General features: G+C 39.0%; 1 protein-coding gene across 7 annotated transcripts in view; it reads right to left on the bottom strand.

Moving 5' to 3' along the window:
- Window positions 1–23671, bottom strand: part of LRRC7 (leucine rich repeat containing 7) — a 257250-nt gene that overhangs the window by 70042 nt on the left and 163537 nt on the right. For all 7 annotated transcript variants that reach the window (XM_075181893.1, XM_075181890.1, XM_075181891.1 and 4 more), the window contains 6 exons: window positions 20765–20828; window positions 20460–20534; window positions 17211–17355; window positions 16265–16337; window positions 8551–8680; window positions 7333–7448 (listed from right to left, as the gene is read on the bottom strand). In XM_075181893.1, coding sequence (XP_075037994.1) covers window positions 7333–7448; window positions 8551–8680; window positions 16265–16337; window positions 17211–17355; window positions 20460–20534; window positions 20765–20828 — 603 coding nt within the window. The remainder of the gene's footprint in view (window positions 1–7332; window positions 7449–8550; window positions 8681–16264; window positions 16338–17210; window positions 17356–20459; window positions 20535–20764; window positions 20829–23671) is intronic.

Raw genomic sequence — 23671 nt, 5'->3', positions numbered from 1 at the left:
TTATTTTATCTTTTTTCAAGTTGATGATGATTGGCATCTTTATTATGCAGTGCATCATGATACGTTTAATTTCAAACGTGGGCACGATGTGCTTTAAACATATCTTCACGCAGACGCATTTAACATACTGTTTTCACTTGTGTCTATCTTAAGGTATGTGCGACTCAAATTAAACATGTTAATGCGCCATTTTTGCGGCACACAGTTTACTTGCAGCTTCAAATCAAATAAGTTTACCAGGAGTCGGTAGGTTCAGAGGACACCGGATCAGTCTAGTCCTGTATTCTGCTCCATCTGCATTGCTGTCATCAATATTGGGAGGGAATACAGTCTACAAGACAGATGCCTTCACATTGTTCAGTCACTACGCAGGATGTGATCAATAAGGACCCCGCTCCAAACACACTGAGGCCAGCCCGCCATAGATGTACCAAGCTTCAGAACAGGTAAGTGCTATACAGAGGTGGAACTAGCGAGATGTCGGCCCCGGTGCAGGGAGGCGAGGAGGAGGGAACTGTGGCCCACAGCTCGCTAGTTCCCTGTGCAGAGGGCCCCATTATCCCCATGGGCCCCAGTGCAATGCACCTGCTGCACCAATGGTAGTTCTGCAACTGGTGCTATATATACTTTATTAGAGATGGTATATAGAAGATGCTTACAGTTAGGCGAGGGTTTATGTCTTGCTTATTTAACTCCTCACAGAAAAATATTCACATAAGTAGCATTAGCCTTTAAATACATTTGTCCAGCATGATGGCAGGGTCCCAGCTTGTCTGGTGGTCAAATACCAAGATCAGTGGTCTTGTTTTGTTGCAGGTGATGGCTCTGCACGCTCTGCATGCTCCGCAAGGCAGTTTTATGCTCTGCTCACCGAGTTGCATGGCAACGTGACCTGTTTAGCAAGATAACAGGCTAAGGCTCCGCATCTGGGAGAATCAGGGCATACCTATGGATTACAATCTACTCAGAAATCTGCAACTCTCTGTGTGATCAAATGGCTAAATCAAGATTATGTTCTGTGAAAGAGAAATTACAATGGGCCGGGAGCGGTTTGAGGAAAGGCCGACTGGAAGACGTTCTCTGATTTGCGAAGTTTCACAGAGTTTACGCTTGATGAGAAAGACCTGGGTCTCACCGCCGCCTTAGAGGTCATGGAAATCAATACGCTTAATGGGAAATCAAATCATTCACTCTTTCTAGGCACATATAGAAAATACAAGAGCACCGCTCTGTGCAGTACACACAATGTAACAAGTAAATGAGCAATTATGATTATTAGGGGAGAATTCAGGGCAAGTGCCCTCGGAGCCTTGTGCGCTGTGCGGCTACGGGCGTATTACTCTACCTAAAACATTGCTGATTGCTGCAAAAATTCACCCTCTAAAGGAAAGACAGCTCCAATGTCCTTTACTATCTTTAGTTATTAAATACCTTAATGGGGATAGAGATAAGCAATGATCTTGAACAAATTGGCTTAAATAACAAATGAAACGAGTCACATGCCACTTTTCTTTCAATTGCAGCTGTGGCCTCTATGAAGCCCCCTCCCGGATAATAAGGGTGGTATGAGGTCCAAAGATGCAAGTAAGCCGCACTTTGATGTGAAGTTTTCACCTTTGCATCCTCAATCTACACTGATCTTGCTACCACTAATGGCAATTTATCAAACATTCTAAAGAGGAAATGTGGAGATGTTGCCTATGGCAACCAATCAGATTCTAGCTATCATTTATGTAGTACATGCTAATGACAGCTAGAATGTGATTGGTTGCTATACCACTTTTACCTTTTTAGAAGGTTGGACAAATCTACCCCTTGTTGGTAAATGTCCAAAAAGATACGATTCACAAACAGTCCTCATCGCTGTTCCCTCTAAGCTCAGCAAAGTGGAAATTAATGTGTTAAAATCAGGGCCACTGCTGGGACCTCCAGCAGCCCCCCCCCCCCTCCCCGAGTTGCGCTTCCGCCAATCCCCTATACCTCCGTCTGCGCCCCCCAATTTTTTTTCAGAGCAGGCGGGTTGGCGGGACACCCCAATAGGCATGACGCCCCCCTGCCTCACCAGTCTTACCTTGTTCCGCCAGCCTTGGTTATAATGTAGCATACTAGGAAAAATCCTACAAGTTGTGAATGGAACTTTTTTTTTCCAGATCCCTCAGTTTAGAAAGAACATTTGTCCCCTCCTGTACTTTTAAAAATAACCACTGTGTGAAGCCAAGTTAAGATACTGAAAACACTGAATACTTAACTCTGTGCTCCAGGTGTTTAACTTCATATTTTTTTGTTTCGCTCTCTTTCAAGTGATTTTTTACTTGTTTGCATTGAACTCAGACACCTGTATACCGTGAGTGCTATAGACATATCGTTCCGTGCTGCCAGCGCTCTCCGCACAATGCGCACACGCAGGTGCTTCTGGTTAACGCACTACACCTACTACACCTAATTGCACTGAGCTATACAGCAGGATAATCCGCTCGATACTAATTGAATGAGTGTAATTGGACCACATGTGTGAATTATGCCATAACTGATTGCCTTTTCTGCTAGAAACCTGTTTAACAGATGATGCTTCACATTCCCTCTTCAAGGTGGAAACAATATCAATTTTACACCACATAAATCACATGGAACAAAGACGGAAATACCAGAATGATCCTGAAATACATGAGGGGATGTTACGTTTCATGTCCCCATGTGGTTTTGTATGAGGTCACCTAGAATCTACAACCACCATGGTATATTGGAACTAGGGAAAAATGGCTATCACCCAATCAGGGGGTAAATGTATCAAGCTGAGAGTTTTCCAGCGGGTTTGAAAAACCAATCAGATTACAGCTATCATTTATTTAGTACATTCTACAAAATGATAGCTAGAATCTGATTGGTTGCTATAGGCAACATCTCCACATTTCAAACCCGCTGAAAACTCTCAGCTTGATACATTTACTCCCAGATCTCTGCTTTAATTTTGTAAAGTGTACTAGAAATCTGATTGAACACTGAACATTTTACTTGTATATTTTTGGTCAGACCCTGGTGGCTCAGTGGTTAGCACTTCTGCCTCACAGCACTGGAGTCATGAGTTCGATTCCCGACCATTGCCTTATGTGTGAGGAGTTTGTATGTTCTCCTCGTGTTTGCGTGGGTTTTCTCCGGGTGCTCTAGTTTCCTCCCACACTCCAAAAACATACTAGTAGGTTAATTGGCTGCTATCAATATTGACCCTAGTCTCTGTCTCTGTGTGTATATTAGGGAATTTAGACTGTAAGCTCCAATGGGGCAGGGACTGATGTGAATGAGTTCTCTGTACAGCGCTGCGGAATTAGTGGCGCTATATAAATAAATAGATGATGACTCCAGCTCTCCTGCTGCTCTCCGACCCCCTAATACGAGAATAGGGGACAGCTGTATTGTACAAAGGTTGGGGGTTCTAAGGTAGAAACACCGTCTAGCGTACTAGTCTGGGAGAAGATGGGGTTAATCCTCCCCACCTCCTCACATAAAACTAACCTGATGTATTTAAAGAAATCAGATAAGTATTTGTCTAGATCAGTGATAGACAACCTATTACACTTCAAGTGCCGCACATTACCCATAATCTAACTAATGACTTAAGAAAATACGTTTAACGAAAGAGACACCTATCTGTTATAACACATCAGCAGCATTTTAAACAAACGAATCTCACAATAAAATAGGAGGTAGCTGGGGGCCACAGGTAAAGGCTTGGAGGGCAACTGGTTGCCCACCGTTGGTCTAGATGACTGTGTTCAAAACATGAATTACTTTCATGCCCTCTGCCCAATGAATAAAGGCACAGAACATTGTTCTTTTCTCCCTATTAGAAAGCTGCTGAATCTGCCGCTTGCCTCTTATTTACATAATCCTTTAGAATGTAAGCTCTTTAACGAGCAGGGTCCTCCATACCCTTTGTACTCATGTCTCCATTAATTTTTTTTATTTTTATAATTTTTTATTTTCAATGGTCAAACAAGAAAGTACAACATTTCGTTCATTCATTCATTCATTCATTTATTTATTTATTTATTCTCCATTCATTTTGTCTGCCTTGTCTGTTCTTGTTTTACGCATGTCCTGTTTTATGTATGTCCTTGTCTTCCCTACTGTACGACGCTGCGGAACACTGTGGCGCCTTTCAAATCTACGATAATAACAATAATACAAAATCATGCTACTGTAATATCTTAAACAATAATCATTTCTGAAATATATAAAAATAGAAAAATTTAGATTTTACATACAATTCAATAATATAATGTTAACTAATTGTAGTGAGTTCACTTTAAAAGGTTAGATAGATTATTGATTAAATTGGTACAACTGTACGCTAGGCCTTTAAATATCAAAGTTACCTGGGAGCACACTGGAGGGCTCAATGGTCAACACACCTCATATCATGTAGTTTATTTCTGCTGTTGGGAGCAGTTAAATTGGGCGTTTACCTTTGGCCTCATATATTTAGATGCTTCTTTTCTTCATTCATTTGGTTACAATTTAGTGAATTAAGCATAAGGGACAAAGGACTGAGGTTAGAGACCACAGAAGGGATTTGGGACTAGGATTAGGTACTGGTAATAGAGACTGGGGACGGATATTAAGACTGGGGTTATGGATTGGTTTTATGTATCAGAGATTGGGGTTAGTTAGCTCATACTTGCCAACTCTCCCTGAATGTCAGGGAGACTCCCTGAAATAGGGGTGATCTCCCTAACTCCCTGAAGTCTGGCATTCTCCCTGATGCTGTGTAAGGAATTACCTTTACACTTGCACCTCTGACCTCTAGAGGTCTCTGTATTTGCAAACTTGCTGTAAGGAATTACCTTGACATTTGCACCTCCGACCACTAGAGGTCTCCCGATTTGCAAACTTGCCCTTAGATTTGCCCTTATCCAAGATGGCCAGTTTGGAATCAAAGAGAAACCATCTTGGATCCTGTTTCCTGTTTGGGCCTATAAATGGCACTTCCTGGTTCAAACATATGTTTCAGTATTCTGCTTGCTCAGCTCCTGCTACCTGCTCCTCTACCTTGCATCTGTGACTACCTGCTTGTGTACCGACCCGGCAAACGTCTGACTACCCTCTTGTGTACCGACCCGGCAAACGTCTGACTGCCCGCTTGCATACCCTCCCGGCAAACGGCTGACTACCCTCTTGTGTACCGACCCGGCAAAACGTCTGACTACTCTCTGGATATCTACTCGGCTATTGGGCTTCAGGTAATACCACCCGTATAGTTACATGCTGAGCCAGTACAAGACGTGGTTGGCTTTGTCATCTGTGGCCTGACGACACAGTTCAGAAATTGTGTCTTATGTCCATGTATTGATGCCTATGGAAGTGGCCATTTTCATGTAGACCAAGATTTAATCAAAGACTGACAGGTAAGACAACATGACTTCAGCAATGGAGACAGAAATGTAAAAGACACTTCAGTCTCTAGAGATTCATTAACTGCTTTTTCTTTAAGCATAGTTGCCTACTCTCCTAGAGTGTCCGGGAGACTCCCGTATTTCTGGGAGAGTGGGGCAACCTCCCGGTTCTCGCCCTCACAATAGATAAATGGAGGGGGGGGGGGCTTAATGATGCAAATATTGTGTCATCTTAGCCCTGTCTCTGCTGTAATTGGCCAAAATTGTAACAATCGTTTAGGGGGGTGGGACCAAAATTATGTGATTCGTCAAGCCCTGCGCCCGCACGCCCACCTCTCCCGGGATCTTCCTGAAGCCAATGAGGAAAAGTTGGCAAGTATGAGTTAGCTTTGTGGACTGGAGACTGAGTTAGATACAACTGAGGTTGTGAATTGAAGACAGTTTAGGACCTGAAGACTGGTCTGGAGAATGGGGGACTGGGGATGTGGAGTTAGGTTTTGAAGACAGTTATTAACATTGGGGACTTGAGTTAAAATTTGGAGATTGGGGTTAGATATTGTGGACTGGGATTAAGAATTTTGTGTAGAGATTGGGAACCGTGTGTGACTGGATCACTATTAAATAACTTTTGGTAAAAATGTATTTAAAGCGAATAGCGCAGGGCACTTATTTATGTAATTGCATTTGCAATTATTCTTGTTAAGTGTAAGATGGGAAGTCATTATTTCTGAGACCAGGGGAGAAATTTGTCTCTGTTTAACCTTGCTAAAGGATATGCCTTATTTCTGATGCATATAACTGATACAATAGGCCTTCGTGGATGGAGGTCTTGTGTGTATTGGGATGTATTTAGTATGGAAGTGTCTTTGTTTAGGATTTGTAAGGTTGCTTGTGGAAACCTGCAATTAGGACATGTGCAAGGAAGTCTAATAGCAGAAAGTGCTAACGAAGTTTTGTGATGAAGTGTCATGCCTGCTCTGGCCAAAGACCTCATCAGGGGGTCGTTACTGTGTGGCCTTTGCCAGAGTGAATTTCATAGATAAGTGTAAATTTTGTTAGCCTTGAAATGTATGTAAATTCATGTTTGTGTCAATAGAGTATATCCGGTTTCTAAAAATAGACTATTTCTGAACTGTATAAAAGATGAGCTGTGAGAGCATGTAAGTGTTCTTCTGAATTGTCATCTGACCTGATCACACTGGAACCTTCCACCAGTGTGTGTGAGCAAATAAACCATCTTGCTTCAAAGACCTGCTTGGAATCATCTTCAATATTGCTGTTTTCCTGTGATATACAGATTAGACCCTAACATCTAATCCGTTCTCCGGCTGTCTCTGCGGTTTGGACCCAAGCTATTCCAGTGCCAACGCTCTGCGCTACCCAGCAGCCCTGGTTAGTGTGATAGGCCAGGGGGGATCCATTCACAGCAACACAGATCCACAGTAAGAGGTCAGGAGTACCAGCCCAGGTACACCAGCAAGGAGACACGCTAGCAGCGTCAGTTACGCAGAAGAAACCCGGTTCTGGGTGCCGGTATAGGAGCCAAGTGGTGGCAGCTCGTGTAAGCCCCTCCTACTGCGGCAAGAGGGAGCTTTTTGGATAACGAAAGAGAACGGTGGCAAAGTAAGCCCAGCCGGTTCCTTGCAACAACAGACAGGGTGGCATAGGCGGTCCATCCTGTCACACCGTGTTTAGAGATTAGGGAATATGGTTAGCTATTTTGGTATTGGATTTGAGATGAGGGATTAGGTGTTGTATTTAGGGATTCGTTTTAGGGATTTGAGGCTAAACTTAGAGATTTTTTACTGTAGATAAAGACTAATGTTAGAGATTTGAGTCTATGGTTAGGATCCTAAATAAATGTTGCCAAAACGAACTCAAGTATTAATGGTCAAACTGTAATTTCCTTTGAGTGATCTTCAATAAAACAACATTATCGCACCTGTTGTCACTTAAGTTCAACACTCTCAGTTTTTGCATCTGGCCAATTTCTTCGGGGAGAAACTCCAATTTGTTCGACCTAAGAGACATCACTGTAATATTCTTGCAATTTCCGATCTAATTTAAAACAAAAAAGAATCACGTGAAATAGGCAAACATATGAGTTACCAATCAACATATGCATGTTACTAAAAATATCCTGGAGAACAATGTTCACTGATAGAATATGTATAGTATTTCTAGCTATTGTAAATTTAAAGAAGATTTAATTTACAGAAACAATAGCAGAATGGTATAATAACCTTCCAACAGCGGTGGTAGAGTATAATACGGTAAGGGAATTTAGACTTGTTTGGGATAGGCATAAAGCTATCCTTAATCTTAAACAAAGCTAAGGATATGAAGTTCTGAGGATTTTAGGAAAAATATGGGCAGAATAGTCTCCCTGCTCTTTATCTGCTGTCACATTCTATGTTTTCAAGGTTTAGGTATATTACACTGATTAGAATTTTTGCTCACCAGAAGAAGAGTTAAATACATCCTGTATGTGACTGTGCATGCACCCAGAAAGTTTACAGTGCCATCTTTCAGCACAATGTATACACTATTCCATTTCTGCTGGAGCTATGGTTATCTGTGCATGTCTTTGCTTGTTTGTGGAAAAGTATTTGTCACAGGCAAAATAACAAACCTGATTAAGTTGGACTATAAAATGATGATCACTTTTTCCAACATGTCCATTTTCAGGTGGATCTACAAACCTGCAAATCTGAGACCTGACTGATATTACGAGGGGCTACAGAGTGGTCCCTCGGTTGCCTTAGCCATGAGACAGGTTGTGACAGGTAGCCATGCTACAGGTTGGCTTAGCCATGTGAATGTTCTGATTCTCTAATTGGCTACAGGTTGATCTAGCCATGTGGATGTTCTGATGCTCTGATTGGCTACAGGTTGATCTAGCCATGTGAATTTTCCAATGTTCTGACTGGCTACAGGTTGGCCTAGGAGGACCATGAAGTGAGTGTGCACTTTGAAATACACTTGACAGACAGACACACTTGCGCAAATAAAGAAACAATATGGGTCTAATGTAGGCAGGACACTCCACCTATTACATCGGTTTACAGTTTCACTGCCTAATTATTTATTCCCTTATGTACAGCACTATATACTATTTTGGCAACGTTACAATAAAAAGGAAATATTAATATCTACTCACTTCCCGAGGCAGCTCTGTCAGGAAGTTCTCGTCCACGGCCAATGTGCGGAGGCCATGCAGGTATCCGATGGTGGCAGGCAAACTCTCCAATTCATTACAACTGCAATCAAACTCTTCTAATAAAGATAAACTGAAATTTTAGAAGAAGATTTATTCAGCAAATCCCAGGACAATACATCAACTTCAACATCTATAACCAGGACGCATACTATAACCATACAACGAACAAACAAGACTTCTAACAATTCACCTTTTTGCAGTCAGTACATGAGAGGTGATTGTCAACAAGATCATGTATTAAGAATCCTCTTAATATAAGATATAGTATGCATGTGAATATATATCCCAATTGAAGGGATAAAATTATTTTACTGATTGAGAACATAACCACAGAAATAAAAGATGGGGCAACTTGGATATGTGAACAGATTCATCTGCCGACCTATTTATAACCAAATTTCCACCCACATTCCAACTGCGGACTTGTTCTGTGCTCTTATTGCAGTAAATTACTGCAGAGCAGCCGATGACCAGAGCGCTGGCTGAGGTGGGACAAGGCCTCTTGGTAGCCAGGTGGTAAAGTAAGATCCTTGTCTCTGACGATACTAGGATGTGCAGTCTGAGAAGGGGGGCTCACCTGGCCGAATAGGGAGGAATGGTCCTGTATACTGTATGAATTTTGGTTGCTATAGAGAAGTGTTTCATGTGTACCATCAGAGGCGGGCTGGACCGGGGGGCAGGGGGGCATCGGGCACCCGGGCCGCTCAGTCTAACGGCTGTTCGGGCCGGCCACCTCCCCCCGTGGATGAAATAATTTCTCAATATTATTATTCTACGGGGTGCGAGGAAAAATGAGAGGAGATTTCTGTCAAACCTCCGCCGCAATGTGTCTCACGGACATTCCGGAGACACTCCGTGGCTAATTGAATCCCCCCTAATGCTATAGGTTGGTCGAGCCCTGTGAATGTTCTAATGCTCTGATTGGCTACAGGTTGACCTAGCCATGTAAATGTTCTGATGCTCTGATTGGCTACAGCTTGACCTAGCCATGTAAATGTTCTGATGCTCTGATTGGCTACAGGTTGACCTAGCCATGTAAATGTTCTGATGCCCTGATTGGCTACAGGTTGATCTAGCCATGTGAATGTTCCGACTGGCTACAGGTTGGCTTAGCTATGTGAATGTTCCAATGTTCTGATTCGCTACAATTTGGCCTAGCCATGTGAATGTTCCAAAGCTCTGATTGGCTACAAGTTGGCCTAGCCATGTGAATGTTCTGATACTCTGATTGGCTACAGGTTGGCCTAGCCATGTGAATGTTCTGATACTCTGATTGGCTACAGGTTGGCCTAGCCATGTGAATGTTCTGATTTTCTACAGGTTGAATTCTTTTTCAATAGCTTTACTAAAAGAAATGCGCAAGAAAACAATAGTGGTGTTCTAATCCCTCAATCAAATGTTACAGTGTTTGAAGCTATGCTTCCTAAAAAGATTCCCACAGTCCCTATAGGTATATCACAGATTGCCAGGCTTTAATAGTAAAGACAATTTACATGTTAGCTTGCCACAAAATGAAATTTAAATCCTGTACTTTCTCCAGTTACAATACAATTTAAAACTGTCGCAAACAGCCTGCAGGTTTCTGTTCACAAACTTCCTGGAAACTCACTCACTGCAGTCACTCTAAATTGCTGTCTGCTAGGTTGTTCTTATCCTCATGGCTTCCACTGGGAGAAGATTACTCTCTCTCACTCATTTCCTGGCTTCTGTCTGCTGCTGTCCCTGTCTCTCTCTTTCTGACTTGTGCTCGCTCTGCTTCTCTTTCTTTCTCACTCCCTTACTCACACTCTGGTTCTCTTCCTCTCTCTTTGTCTCTCTTTCTCACTTCTCACTCTCCCTTTTTTTCTTTCTCTCTCTCTCACTACTTCTCTTCCTCTGTCTCTTCCCCTTTCTCTGCTTCTTTTCCTCTCCCTCCCTCTGTCTTCCACTCCTTTAATCTCTTCCCTTTTTCTCTCTCTCTGCTTCTTTTCTCCTCTCACTCTCTCACCTTTCACAATATCTCTTTTCTATCTCCCCTTTTCTATATCTTTCTCTCACTCTGTTTCCCATTGTTTTCTCTCTCTCTCTCTCTCTGCATCTTTTACTCTCCCTCTTTCTTCTTTTTCTCTTGTTTTCTCTAATTCTGTTACTCTTGCTCTCCATCTCTCTCTTCCTTTCTATCTGCTCCTCTTTCTCTCCCTCTGTCTCTTCTTCTCTCTACTTCTCTTCCTCTCCCCCTGTCTCTTCTTTTCTCTCTGCTCCTCTTCTTCTCTCTCTTTCTCTCTCTCCTTTTCCCGCTTTTTCTCTCTCTATCTTCTTCGCCCTCTCTCTCTCTCTCTTCCTCTGTCTCTCCCTGCTTCTCTTTCTCTCTCTCCTTTTCCCTCTTTCTATCTCTCTTCTTCACCCTCTCTCCCTTCCCCTGTCTCTCCCTGCTTCTCTTCTTCTCTCTCTCTCTCTCTCCACTCTCTCTCTAACTTTTCCCTCCCTCTCTCCTCATCCCTCCTCTCTCTTCTTCCTGTTCTCCCATGGTTTCTCTCCCAGCTCTCTATACTCTCCTATTTCCAGGGCTTACTTGCTGCTCTGCTTCTCAGTAGCTCTTGAAGAGGAAACTTGTGACTGACACCAGTTCTCGGCATAAACTGCATGCTGGTAACTGTAGTACAGACAGAGCGGGGAAGCCATGATTTTCCTAAGTAGCTTAGAATGGCACCTAGATACTGTAACCTGTCTCTGATCCAAGCTCTCTAACATTCTCTTCATAAAGAGCAGATTTGTGGCGCTCACTTATTGAGGTACGTCAGGTTTTTACAGCCTCTGAACGAGCTTTAAGTAAATAGCGGATATCATAAGGTAAATCTAACTACGTGCCTGCTGCTATTATCATGTCACTATACACCCACATCTTCAAATTAATGTGTTTATGTGGTGAACAGAGTGACCAGGCACAATTATTTATTACCTTCATACACCTCTTTATTAATGGTTCTTTAACAAGCTCCATTAATAAATCTGAATGAGTTCATAAAATTGATGTTTATTTGGTTATTTTTACAACCAGGTTTGACTGATGCCTCCTGTCTCCTATCTGTGAACTGCTCGGGAAGCTTTCAAGGCTGGTGTCCTCTGCCTGTCCTTATAAATGACAAATATCCTTTGGGGAGGTGCAGACGCTGTGTTGGTTAATGTTAAAGTTAAGGACTGTGAGAAATGGGTACATTGATATATTGACAATGATGTCTTGGAATCTAAAGAACATTTATAGAAACATAAATGAAACGAATGTCTATTTATAAACTTGGTACATTTTTACTTTCCATTTAGCTTTAACAACTAATAAAATAGTTGGATGTGTATACTTTGCTTCATGTAAAGTTGTGACTTTTGTGTTTGGAATGGAGTAGCCACCTGGCCAGTATAAAAATGGGGCTTGGTACCAATATTATTAATAGGAAAGAAGCAGAAGACATAGTAAGGCCAATGCATTTGTCCAATAGTTATGAATATTCTAGTGCTCTGGTTGGCTGCAGGCTAGTCGCCCTGAGAATGTTCTAATGCTTTGATTGGCTACATGTTTTTGTAAACATTTCAATGATCTGATTGGGTACAGATTGTCTAGCCCTGTGAATGTTCTAATGTTCTCATAGCTTGCAAGTTGGTCTAGCCATTGGAAAGTTCTAATGCTCTAACTAGACACATGGCTTAGCCCTATGTACATCCTACAGATGTCTACATGTAAGTCTAGCCTTATTAACATTCTAATGATCTGGTTGGCTACATGTAAGTCTAGCCTTATGAACATTCTAATGATCTGATTGGTTACATGTTAGTCTAGCCCTATGAACATTCTAATAATCTGATTGGCTAAATATTAGTCTAGCCTTATGAACATTCTAATGATCTGATTGGCTACATGTTACTCTTGCCTTATGAACATTCTAATGCTCTGATTGGCTACATGTTAGTCTAGCCTAATAAACATTCTAATGATCTTATTAGCTACATGTTAGTCTAGCCTTATGAACATTCTAATGATCTGATTGGCTACATGTAAGTCTAGCCTTATGAACATTCTAATGCTCTGATTGGCTACATGTTAGTCTAGCCTTATGAACATTCTAATGATCTGATTGGCTACATGTAAGTCTAGCCTTATGAACATTCTAATGATCTGATTGGCTACATGTAAGTCTAGCCTTATGAACATTCTAATGACCCTGATTGGGTACAGATTGTCTAGCCCTGTGAATGTTCTAATGTTCTCATAGCTTGCAAGTTGGTCTAGCCATTGGAAAGTTCTAATGCTCTAACTAGAAACATGGCTTAGCCCTATGTACATCCTACAGATGTCTACATGTAAGTCTAGCCTTATTAACATTCTAATGATCTGGTTGGCTACATGTAAGTCTAGCCTTATGAACATTCTAATGCTCTGATTGGCTACATGTTAGTCTAGCCTAATAAACATTCTAATGATCTTATTGGCTACATGTTAGTCTAGCCTTATGAACATTCTAATGATCTGATTGACTACATGTAAGTCTAGCCTTATGAACATTCTAATGATCTGATTGGTTACATGTTAGTCTAGCCTTATGAACATTCTAATGATCTGATTGGCTACATGTAAGTCTAGCCTTATGAACATTCTAATGATCTGATTGGCTACATGTAAGTCTAGACTTATGAACATTCTAATGATCTGATTGGTTACATGTTAGTCTAGCCCTATGAACATTCTAATAATCTGATTGGCTAAATATTAGTCTAGCCTTATGAACATTCTAATGATCTGATTGGCTACATGTTACTCTTGCCTTATGAACATTCTAATGCTCTGATTGGCTACATGTTAGTCTAGCCTAATAAACATTCTAATGATCTTATTGGCTACATGTTAGTCTAGCCTTATGAACATTCTAATGATCTGATTGGCTACATGTAAGTCTAGCCTTATGAACATTCTAATGCTCTGATTGGCTACATGTTAGTCTAGCCTTATGAACATTCTAATGGTCTGATTGGCTACATGTAAGTCTAGCCTTATGAACATTCTAATGATCTGATTGGCTACATGTAAGTCTAGCCTTATGAACATTCTAATGATCTGATTGGCTACATGTAAGTCTAGCCTTATGAACATTCTAATGTTCTGATTGGCTACATGTTAGTCTAGCCTTATGAAAATTCTAATGATCTGATTGGCTACATGTTAGTCTAGCCTTATGAACATTCTAATGATCTGATTGGGTACAGGTTGCCTAGTCCTGTGAATGCTCTATCAGTACCTGTGTTTTAAGTTGCATGAATTATGTATAAAATAAAAGGTAGTGTGGCAGTCCAAATATAAATAGAATTTCATTGCCCAGGTGCACAGACAAATATGACCAAATAGCTTTCACTGACAGGATTTAAAATGTAATAATCAATGTATGGAAGAAAAATCATCATATACATAGGTATTTCTTGAACAAGATCCCTAATGGGATCGAAACTTTGATTTATTTTTTTGCAGTAAATTGATTACTCACTTTAAAGTCCCATGAGGACCAGTTCGTTATATGTATATAATGAAATAAGTAATTTTACAGTTCAGTGTCACTATTGCACTGAGTGATTTTGTTCCCGAGATCTGCTAACATGTTTTGATTTGTGGTTAGAGTACATTCTACTCCTGCAGTCTGTATTACACGTCCTTTCACTGCTTCCCAAATCCTTGTCTGTTTAACCTTGCTTTGAAAATCACATACAATTGCCGTCTACTTCTATATTGTCCAGAATTTTTATTATAGTAAACAAATATTTCAGCTATTGAAAGTATTAACACTTGTTGCTCTGTCACAATACTACACGAAGGCCATTCAAACTTTATATAGTCCTAAATGACCATTTAGGAAGATCAAAACAGATTTCATATTAAAACTGGCTCAAACACATAATGAGCTCATAAACAAATTAAAAAAAAGAAATAATACTAGAAATTGGACATCTGTGGAATATATATACGTGCATTTTATTTTCTGCTATGAATTGAACAAGACTAAATTCTTCAATTTAACATAAAAACACAACAAGAAGATGCTCAATTCAGATTGGAACGTTACAAAGTCTTTTATATAAAATAATACACTGCTTATTGTGACTTGAAATGGGATAAATAGAGATATTTTGGTGACACACTTACGCTAGAGGAGTGTTGTTTTGGGCACCGGCATCTATTGCTTAATATTTCAAGGTACAAATACTTTAAGTTTCTGGAAGAAGCTTTGATTTTACTATATTTTAGCCTCTTTATATCTCAGTCTCTTTATATCTCAGCCTCTTTATGTTTGACTTTTATTGAATTTGGTCATTGAAATATAGATCTGATTTATTTTCCAACCATAGAGGGAAAACGTCCTGTGTGTAATACAACTTCCAATGCAGGAACAGTATAACTGGGTTATGACCAAAATAAGGATTAGAACCCAGACCAAAAGGAGAACGAAAATTGGACTAAATAATAGTCAAGTACTTTAAGGCTGGTCTACACAAAAAAAAGGCAATACCACACACTCCATTTCTGACAAAAGGACACAAACCAAAGCGATTTAGAACAAAACTGACCCATATGACCCATGCATGTATTTACACAAGGTCTAACATCTGACAAACAGAAGGTATCAGAGAAGATACGTTTCTATCTACTTATTGAAGTGTACACCCTCACATTGAGCCATGTCATTTTATTGTATCACAGATTTGTTATCTACAGATTAAAAGCAAAATTAAACTGCTGTAATTAAATCATACTTGTCTACTATGGGCCTTGGCAACGCATTTCGCCTCAGCGGGACTCTGCCTCTGTTGTTTGAGGATACGAATTGCGTCCTCACGCAGCCAAAGTGGAGCCTGATGGGCATGAAATATATCACCAAGGTCCAGCCTCCTTCATAAGAACAAGAAGTGGGATCGTCAGTCTCTGGGACATACCAGGAGAGTAGGTAAGTATGAATTATATTTAAAAAGAAAAAAAGCTTAGGTATCTTTCTTTTTAAATCCCTGAAATGCCTGCGCAATTTGTCTCCACCTCTTCATTTGCATTAAACAAGCAGATTTGTGGGGAGACCAATTAGAAAGGAAAAGTAACTAAGGCCCTGATTCATTAAGGATCTTAACTTGAGAAACTTCTTATTTCAGTCTCCTGGACAAAACCATGTTACAATGCAAGGGGTGCAAATTAGTATTCTGTTTTGCACATAAGTTAAATACTGACTGTTTTTTCATGTAGCACACACATACTTGATAGCTTATTTGTACACTGAAATTTAAAGTTGATATTTGTGTGCTGTATGAAAAAACAGTCAGTATTTAACTTATGTGCAAAACAGAATACTAATTTGCACCCCTTGCATTGTAACATGGTTTTGTCCAGGAGACTGAAATAAGAAGTTTCTCAAGTTAAGATCCTTAATGATTCAGGCCCTAAATGAGGAAATGATCTGGATCACATGAGCAGTATTATATATTGGCCTTTTTTGTAATATAACTATTGAATAAAAATAAAAAAAATAATCTATAGGAATAAGTCAACTTTAAAGTTCTCAGCTCATTTCCAATTGTTTTGCAAACGCCTCAGGGTAGAATAAAATAGTGTACTAGTGTTGGAACCACCACACACTCATGTTTTTCTACTCACTTTCCAAGTGTATTTGGTAGTGCTACAAGTTGATTGTCATCTATTTTTAGAGTTGTAAGTTTTTTCAGCAAACCTGGTGGGATAAATGATATATTGTGAGGTATAATAGAGAGAAATGGTAAAACAGAGGACAGCGCATGAGATGATCTAATGACACATGACTAATACCTGCATCAGAAATAAACAACAACCTTTGGCAGCTGAGGATCATGGGATATGCGGTGTAGTAGAATATGATATATCACAACTATTTCACTCATTTTCAAGGGTGGAGGCCCATAGGGGCTGGCAGTGGTGGAAACTGAAACTATTGATTATTGTCTATTTTTGAACATTTTAATGACTGGACCTTTAGTTCTACTGTATATGGGTGAACAGGCTAACTAGATCATCCCCCGAGTCGAGCGGTAAGTTAATCCTTAGCACTTCCGCCAAGTATTTTCAAGTATCGCTCAGCTGCCCTGTAGAATGCTGTTGATAAATTATGGTGAAAACTAATTCTCTATCACTGAGATAAAAAGCGATTGAAAATAATTGGCATCACGGCACATTGATTAATAGAACTGTAAAGTCTGATTTTTTTCCTATATCCTCTATTTGTCTTTATACATCACATAACAATGTATAATACTAACAAAATACATCATTAGCAGTACTCAGCTCTTTGTGTGGGGCTTAATTATCTGACATCCAATTACGTACTACCCCCTTCGCCCTGATAACCCCCTTCCCTGCTCGCTGCGCCAGATATTGTAGTCTCTCTCGCCCATCTGGATAAATAGTGTGATCAGCCACAGGAGAATCCATCCTCTTTATCACTGCACCCGTCATATTCATGTCAAAGTTCCATCATACTAACTGTCTAATCTCCAGTGTACAATATCACCCTGACAGAATGTATTAGTCATAAGAATGAAAACAAGGCAATTTATCATCTTCTTCTTACCTATTGAGTCAGGCAAGTGTTGCAATAAATTGGAGGAGAGTAGGAGATCTTCCAGGGACTCGCATCCGGATACATCCAAATCTACGCTCTCAATCCGGTTCTTGGATATGTCCAGGTAGATGAGCTGTTTCAGTTTTCCTATAGACTTGTTACATACATAGAACCTCTTTAGCTGGCTACATGTATCCATTTGTAGGATCACAGTACACACAGTCATTCTCTCTGCATTTATATGTTGTTATTACAGTCACTGTTCGCTCTGAGCTGAGCAATCTGGAACTGATAGGGTTAAGAAGGGGACTGGACACAAACATCAGCAGTCTCAGTGGAGACCAGGGGGTAAATGTATCAAGCTGCGAGTTTCCGGCGGGTTTGAAAAGTGGAGATGTTGCCTAAAGCAACCAATCAGATTCTAGCTGTCATTTTGTAGAATGTATTAAATAAATGATAACTAGAATCTGATTAGTTGCTATAGGCAACATCTCCACTTTTCAAACCTTCTGGAAACTCGCAGCTTGATTACATTTACCCCCTCGAGTGTGACTAGATTAACCCTTAATCATTGGTTACAGTATATCTATTCTGATGCTTAAAATTCACATGTTGTGTGGGCAGATTGAACCCTTTCATGCACGTAATGCTGACAACACTGAGAATAGTTATATACAAGGCAGCAATTAATAATTACTATATGAGGGTGATTAGTGGCAAAGTTAAATGTTTTCTGAAAGATAAGATACCTAATCATGAAATGACAGTATACAAATGTCCAACATGAATGTAACACCTCTCTCTCTCTCTCCCCCCCCCCTCTCTCTCCCTCTCTCTCCCTCTCTCTCTCTCTCTCTCTCTCCCTCTCCTTATCTCTCTCCCTCCCTCTCTCTCTCCCCCTCTCCCCCCCCCCTCTCTCTCTCTCTCTCGGGGACCCTATACAACTGCCTGTGATGACTCTGCCTTTTGGGCCTATAAGTACCTCATTTACTGCACCTTCTAGTAAATCACTTCACAATATAAGATATAACATTACAGAACATATGAAATAATATAACTTAATGATATATTGGTATACTATAATTATTCTAAAGGAATTGATAAACACTTTAGTTACTCTATGTAATCGCACTAGATAATTTTAGCAAAGTATCTACACAGTGAAACCAGTGTATTATAATCTATCGATGTCATAAAATAATATAGTAGCTGGAATGTACTAATGTATAAACTGCAAACATTTTAAGTACATGATGTGACAACATAATACATAGTATAATCCTAATACTACTACTATACTAGACAAACAGATATATAGATAGGTAGATATGAGAGATAGATATGAGATAGATAGATAGATATGAGATAGATAGATAGATAGATATGAGATAGATAGATATGAGATATAAAGATAGATAGATATAAGATAGAAAGATAGATATGAGATAGATAGATAGATAGATAGATATGAGATATATAGATAGATAGATATGAGATAGATAGATAGATAGATATGAGATAGATAGATAGATAGATATGAGATAGATAGATAGATATGAGATAGATAGATAGATAGATAGATATGAGATAGATAGATAGATAGATATGAGAGAGATAGATAGATATGAGATAGATAGATAGATAGATATGAGATATATAGATTGATAGATATGAGATAGATAGATATGAGAGATAGATAGATATGAGATATATAGATAGATAGATATGAGATATATAGATAGATAGATATGAGATATATGGATAGATAGATAGATAGATATGAGATAGATAGATATGAGATATATAGATAGATATGAGATATATAGATATATAGATAGATAGATATGAGATATATGGATAGATAGATAGATATGAGATAGATATATATGAGATATATAGATAGATAGATATGAGATAGATAGATAGATAGATATGAGATATATAGATTGATAGATATGAGATAGATAGATATGAGATTGATAGATATGAGATAGATATGAGATAGATAGATAGATATGAGATAGATATGAGAGAGATAGATATGAGATAGATAGATAGATATGAGATAGATAGATAGATATGAGATAGATATGAGATAGATAGATAGATATGAGATAGATAGATAGATATGAGATAGATAGATAGATATGAGAGAGATAGATAGATATGAGATAGATAGATAGATAGATATGAGATAGATAGATAGATATGAGATATATAGATAGATAGATATGAGATAGATAGATAGATATGAGATAGATAGATAGATAGATATGAGATATATAGATTGATAGATATGAGATAGATAGATATGAGAGATAGATAGATATGAGATATATAGATAGATAGATATGAGATATATAGATAGATAGATATGAGATATATGGATAGATAGATAGATAGATATGAGATAGATAGATATGAGATATATAGATAGATATGAGATATATAGATATATAGATAGATAGATATGAGATATATGGATAGATAGATAGATATGAGATAGATATATATGAGATATATAGATAGATAGATATGAGATAGATAGATATGAGATATATAGATTGATAGATATGAGATAGATAGATATGAGATTGATATGAGATAGATAGATAGATATGAGATAGATATGAGATAGATAGATAGATATGAGATAGATATGAGATAGATAGATAGATAGATATGAGATAGATAGATAGATATGAGATAGATATGAGAGAGATAGATAGATAGATATGAGATAGGCAGATAGATAGATATGAGATAGATAGATAGATAGATAGATGATAGTTATATATTATACCATAGTAATTGTGATTTGCTGTAATATATTGACACAGCAGACGTTTACTAAATTTTTCTCAAATATAGAACCTAATCCGCCTTCCAATCTATTTTACAATACAACTTTGAGTCTGATGCCCAGTCAGTATATTTTCTACAGTAAACCATCTCTCTAGTACGTAGCTGCGTGAGCAGCAGAACAACGCTACATACACAGCGTGAAGGTGGGATAATGAAACAGACAAACTCAGTGCGATTCCCCTTTTAGAATGTGGGAATGAGGTTGTAGAGTTAATCAGAGCTTCATTCAGGATACAGCAGGAGATTACCCTGTTTATAGCTGTGTTTGTCCTGTGCTAGTCAGGTGTGAATTTTTCTATCACTTTCTATCCACAGATAAAGGGTTTTAAACAAAATATCAAGCAATCAAGTCTGTGTAAAGCAGAAACGCAGAGCACAATGTAAAATTATTACCCCAGGCAGCGTTTGAAGTGAATTGTTGTCTATCCACAACTCCCTCAAATTTTGTATCTGCTCCAGGCCCTCGGGCTGAAAGAGATTGCAAATCTTGGTTATTTCATCTTAAAATAATAACACGAGCCAACATACACATGAAGAACACAGAAGCCCTGAAGTATAAGCCAGATATGTATATGCAGGAATATGATTTGTGAAATGGACACAGTTTGGTATATGTAAGTGTCCACAGTCCATGTAATATGATACAATGGTATCATTATGCTGCAACAATGTCACAAACATAACATGTGTCTCCTCACCAGCTCACTGAACTCATTATTGCCCAGGTCAAGTCTCTCGAGTTGGGTCAGTTTGCTCATTGACCTGTAACATACAAGATAAGTTACATCTTAACAGGGAAGAAACCATTCTTGAACATTGATTTGGCATAGGAAGAAAACAATAACCCAGCTTTAAATGATAGCTCTAAACTGAGGTCGTTCATCACACGTCTGTGGCTTTATAACAACGTATGACCTTTAGTTCTTCCAATGTATACAGCTTGTTCTTGCCTGATACTATTTTTTACTACATTGTTTTTTCTCATTGTACCTGTTTGCATTTTAGTAATCCTCTTCCTCCCTTGTTGCACCCACTTTCCCCTTCTTTTTCTGTACCCCCCCCCCCCCCCACACTTATTCATCTTTGTAAAACATACCATTAAAATTATTGATGGGAAGAAAAAAAAGATAGTTTTAATGTTGAAAACTCTTTGCTATATAAACTTTATAAGGTATGTTGATGAGTCAACAAACACAGGAGGCATGTGTTATTGCAAGACTAAACTTTGGATTATTAATGATAATAGCAGAGATACATGATTAACTACATCTTAATATCTAAAATAATCAGGAGAAGTGCTCAGTTCTGCAATCACTAGCTTGTGAGGAGGAGCCAATCAACGATGGCGGCATGCGTTATCTCACATCCTTCAATTAATTGGCTTCCATGATACAATTAATTCAGGTTCATTTCCTAATGATCAACTACTCCTTCAATGTCCTCTGCACTCCTTCAATGTCCTCTATTCCACTACCACTATTGACTGGGGACTGTTCTCAGCCCTTTTTTTTTCTCACTTTGTACTTCTACTCTTGGTGGACTAAATTGTTTTTTTGGACCTTGGGTATCACTTCTGTGCTGACAACACCAAAATCTAGCTCTCCCCTTCTCATAAAACCAACTGTCTCAGTGCTAACTCCACATGGATGTCCCAACACTACCTAAAGCTCAACATGTCCAAAACAAAGCTTATTATCTTCCCTCCTCCCAAAGCCCTCACTTGAGAGACTGAGAAAATTCTTCTTCACCATCAACACAACAATTTCCTCAGTTTTCCAAGCCCACTGCCTTGGTGTTTCGCTTCCCTCATCCTTCTGCTTTATTCCTCACATCCCGTCGCTTCCACCTTCAAAATATTACTAGAATAGGCTGTTTTCTTGACCCAAACTGCAACCAAAACTTTTATCCATACTCTTATCATCTTCTGCCTAGACTATTGTAACCTTCTCCTGCTTGGTATTCTCTTCACCCATCTATCCCAGATTCAATTTATTATAAATGCCACGGCAATCTCTCTTTCTTGCCAATCCACCGTGCTACTCTGCAAATCCCTACACTGGCTCCCTTTGTCTTCCAGAATCCAATTAAAATGACTCAGCCTTACCTACAAAGCCCTCAACAACACCACCCCTTCATACATATCAAAATACTCGCTCTCTCCGATCTATCAACTTACCTGCACTTCATCGCTGGTAGCCAACGCTCATACCCGCCTACAAGATTTCTCCTGTGTCTCTACCCACTTACAGGATTCTCTACCTCACCCAATCGCACTTCCCCAGCCTTCAAACGTATAGACATTCCGTGAATACTCCAGAAAACTAAACATTGGACTACCAATGAGTACCAATAGCGAGACATGAAACAATACATCTTAATAGGGATAGACCCATATCAGTGATTTGGAATAGGTAAAACAATATTCAAACTTTAAATTTAAGTTTAAGGTTCAACATGAGTTTAAAGTAGAAAAATCTTTGTTCTATAACTGCATATTATACGTGAACATGACTACAGCAATTCTTCTTTTTATATGTTTTCACTTTGCTTTTTTATAAAAGAATCAGAAGTGCTCAGTTCTGCAACCATTATCTTGTGAGAAAGAGCCAATTAATGAAGGAACCCTGTTGTAGGGAGGAAGGATCCTAAACATTAGACTACTAATGAGTCATTAGTCACATAGAGTAGGCTTCCAGCATTTCTTAAAACACTGACAACAGCGTTTCAGACAAGTGTCCAAAGAGCTCAATAAACAAGTTCTTCTATTGATATATTTCAGCAAATCCTGTCACACCGAGCTGTGAGATTGTAAAAGTGCTGTGTTTTGCAACTGCACTAAAAAAATGCTATAAAAATTAGTCATGAGCACTTCTAAGCTGGAAAAGCACCTGTGTGACCTATAAGATAAGGACTGCAGTACAGCATCTGAAAAACTCTTGCAAAAGCAATTGATAAGCACAAGAGACTGAACTGACTGTTCTACAATCATTGTTTAAAGACCGGAAGCCACAATTCCCAGCTGCAGACATCATTTTATCCTGTAGGTTCCTATGTGCAAAGCTTGATTATTAACTGTTTTGCATTACATAGAAATAACTTAAATAACATTCATCATCATCACCATTTATTTATATAGCGCCACCCAGTACGCAGCGCTGTACAGAGAATATTTGTTTTTAGTAGGTCAGAAGGTCTGTGGGCCACACAAAATCAGGAAAAATGTTAAATATATTATTTCTATTACATTATTTCCTATATATTTATTAGAATTATACTTGGGAATCTGTTGGATAGTACAGTGAACCACAGCCAGGTATGAGGAATTTCATTCTATCTGACCACATCCACCAATCACCACGTAGGACATTTGCTGACTGTAGTTGACTTGACTGCAGGATGGTCTACAGATTCATAAGCAGCAAATATAGGTGTAAGATCCACCAGGGCAATGTTTTACTGCTGGACGTTTGCTTCTGATCTACCAGTTCATAATTGATCTCAGAAAATGCTGTGCTACATTGTAGCTGCGACTATTCCATGCAGAGGGGAAATCACAGTGGTGTAATATTTAGAATTAGTCTACATCAATGTAGTCTGCACATTCT

This window comes from Mixophyes fleayi, chromosome 8 (assembly GCF_038048845.1).
Source record: "Mixophyes fleayi isolate aMixFle1 chromosome 8, aMixFle1.hap1, whole genome shotgun sequence".
Taxonomy (NCBI): domain Eukaryota; kingdom Metazoa; phylum Chordata; class Amphibia; order Anura; family Limnodynastidae; genus Mixophyes; species Mixophyes fleayi.
The sequence above is the reverse complement of the archived record's forward strand: the minus strand, read 5'-3'. Positions and strand labels throughout refer to the sequence as shown.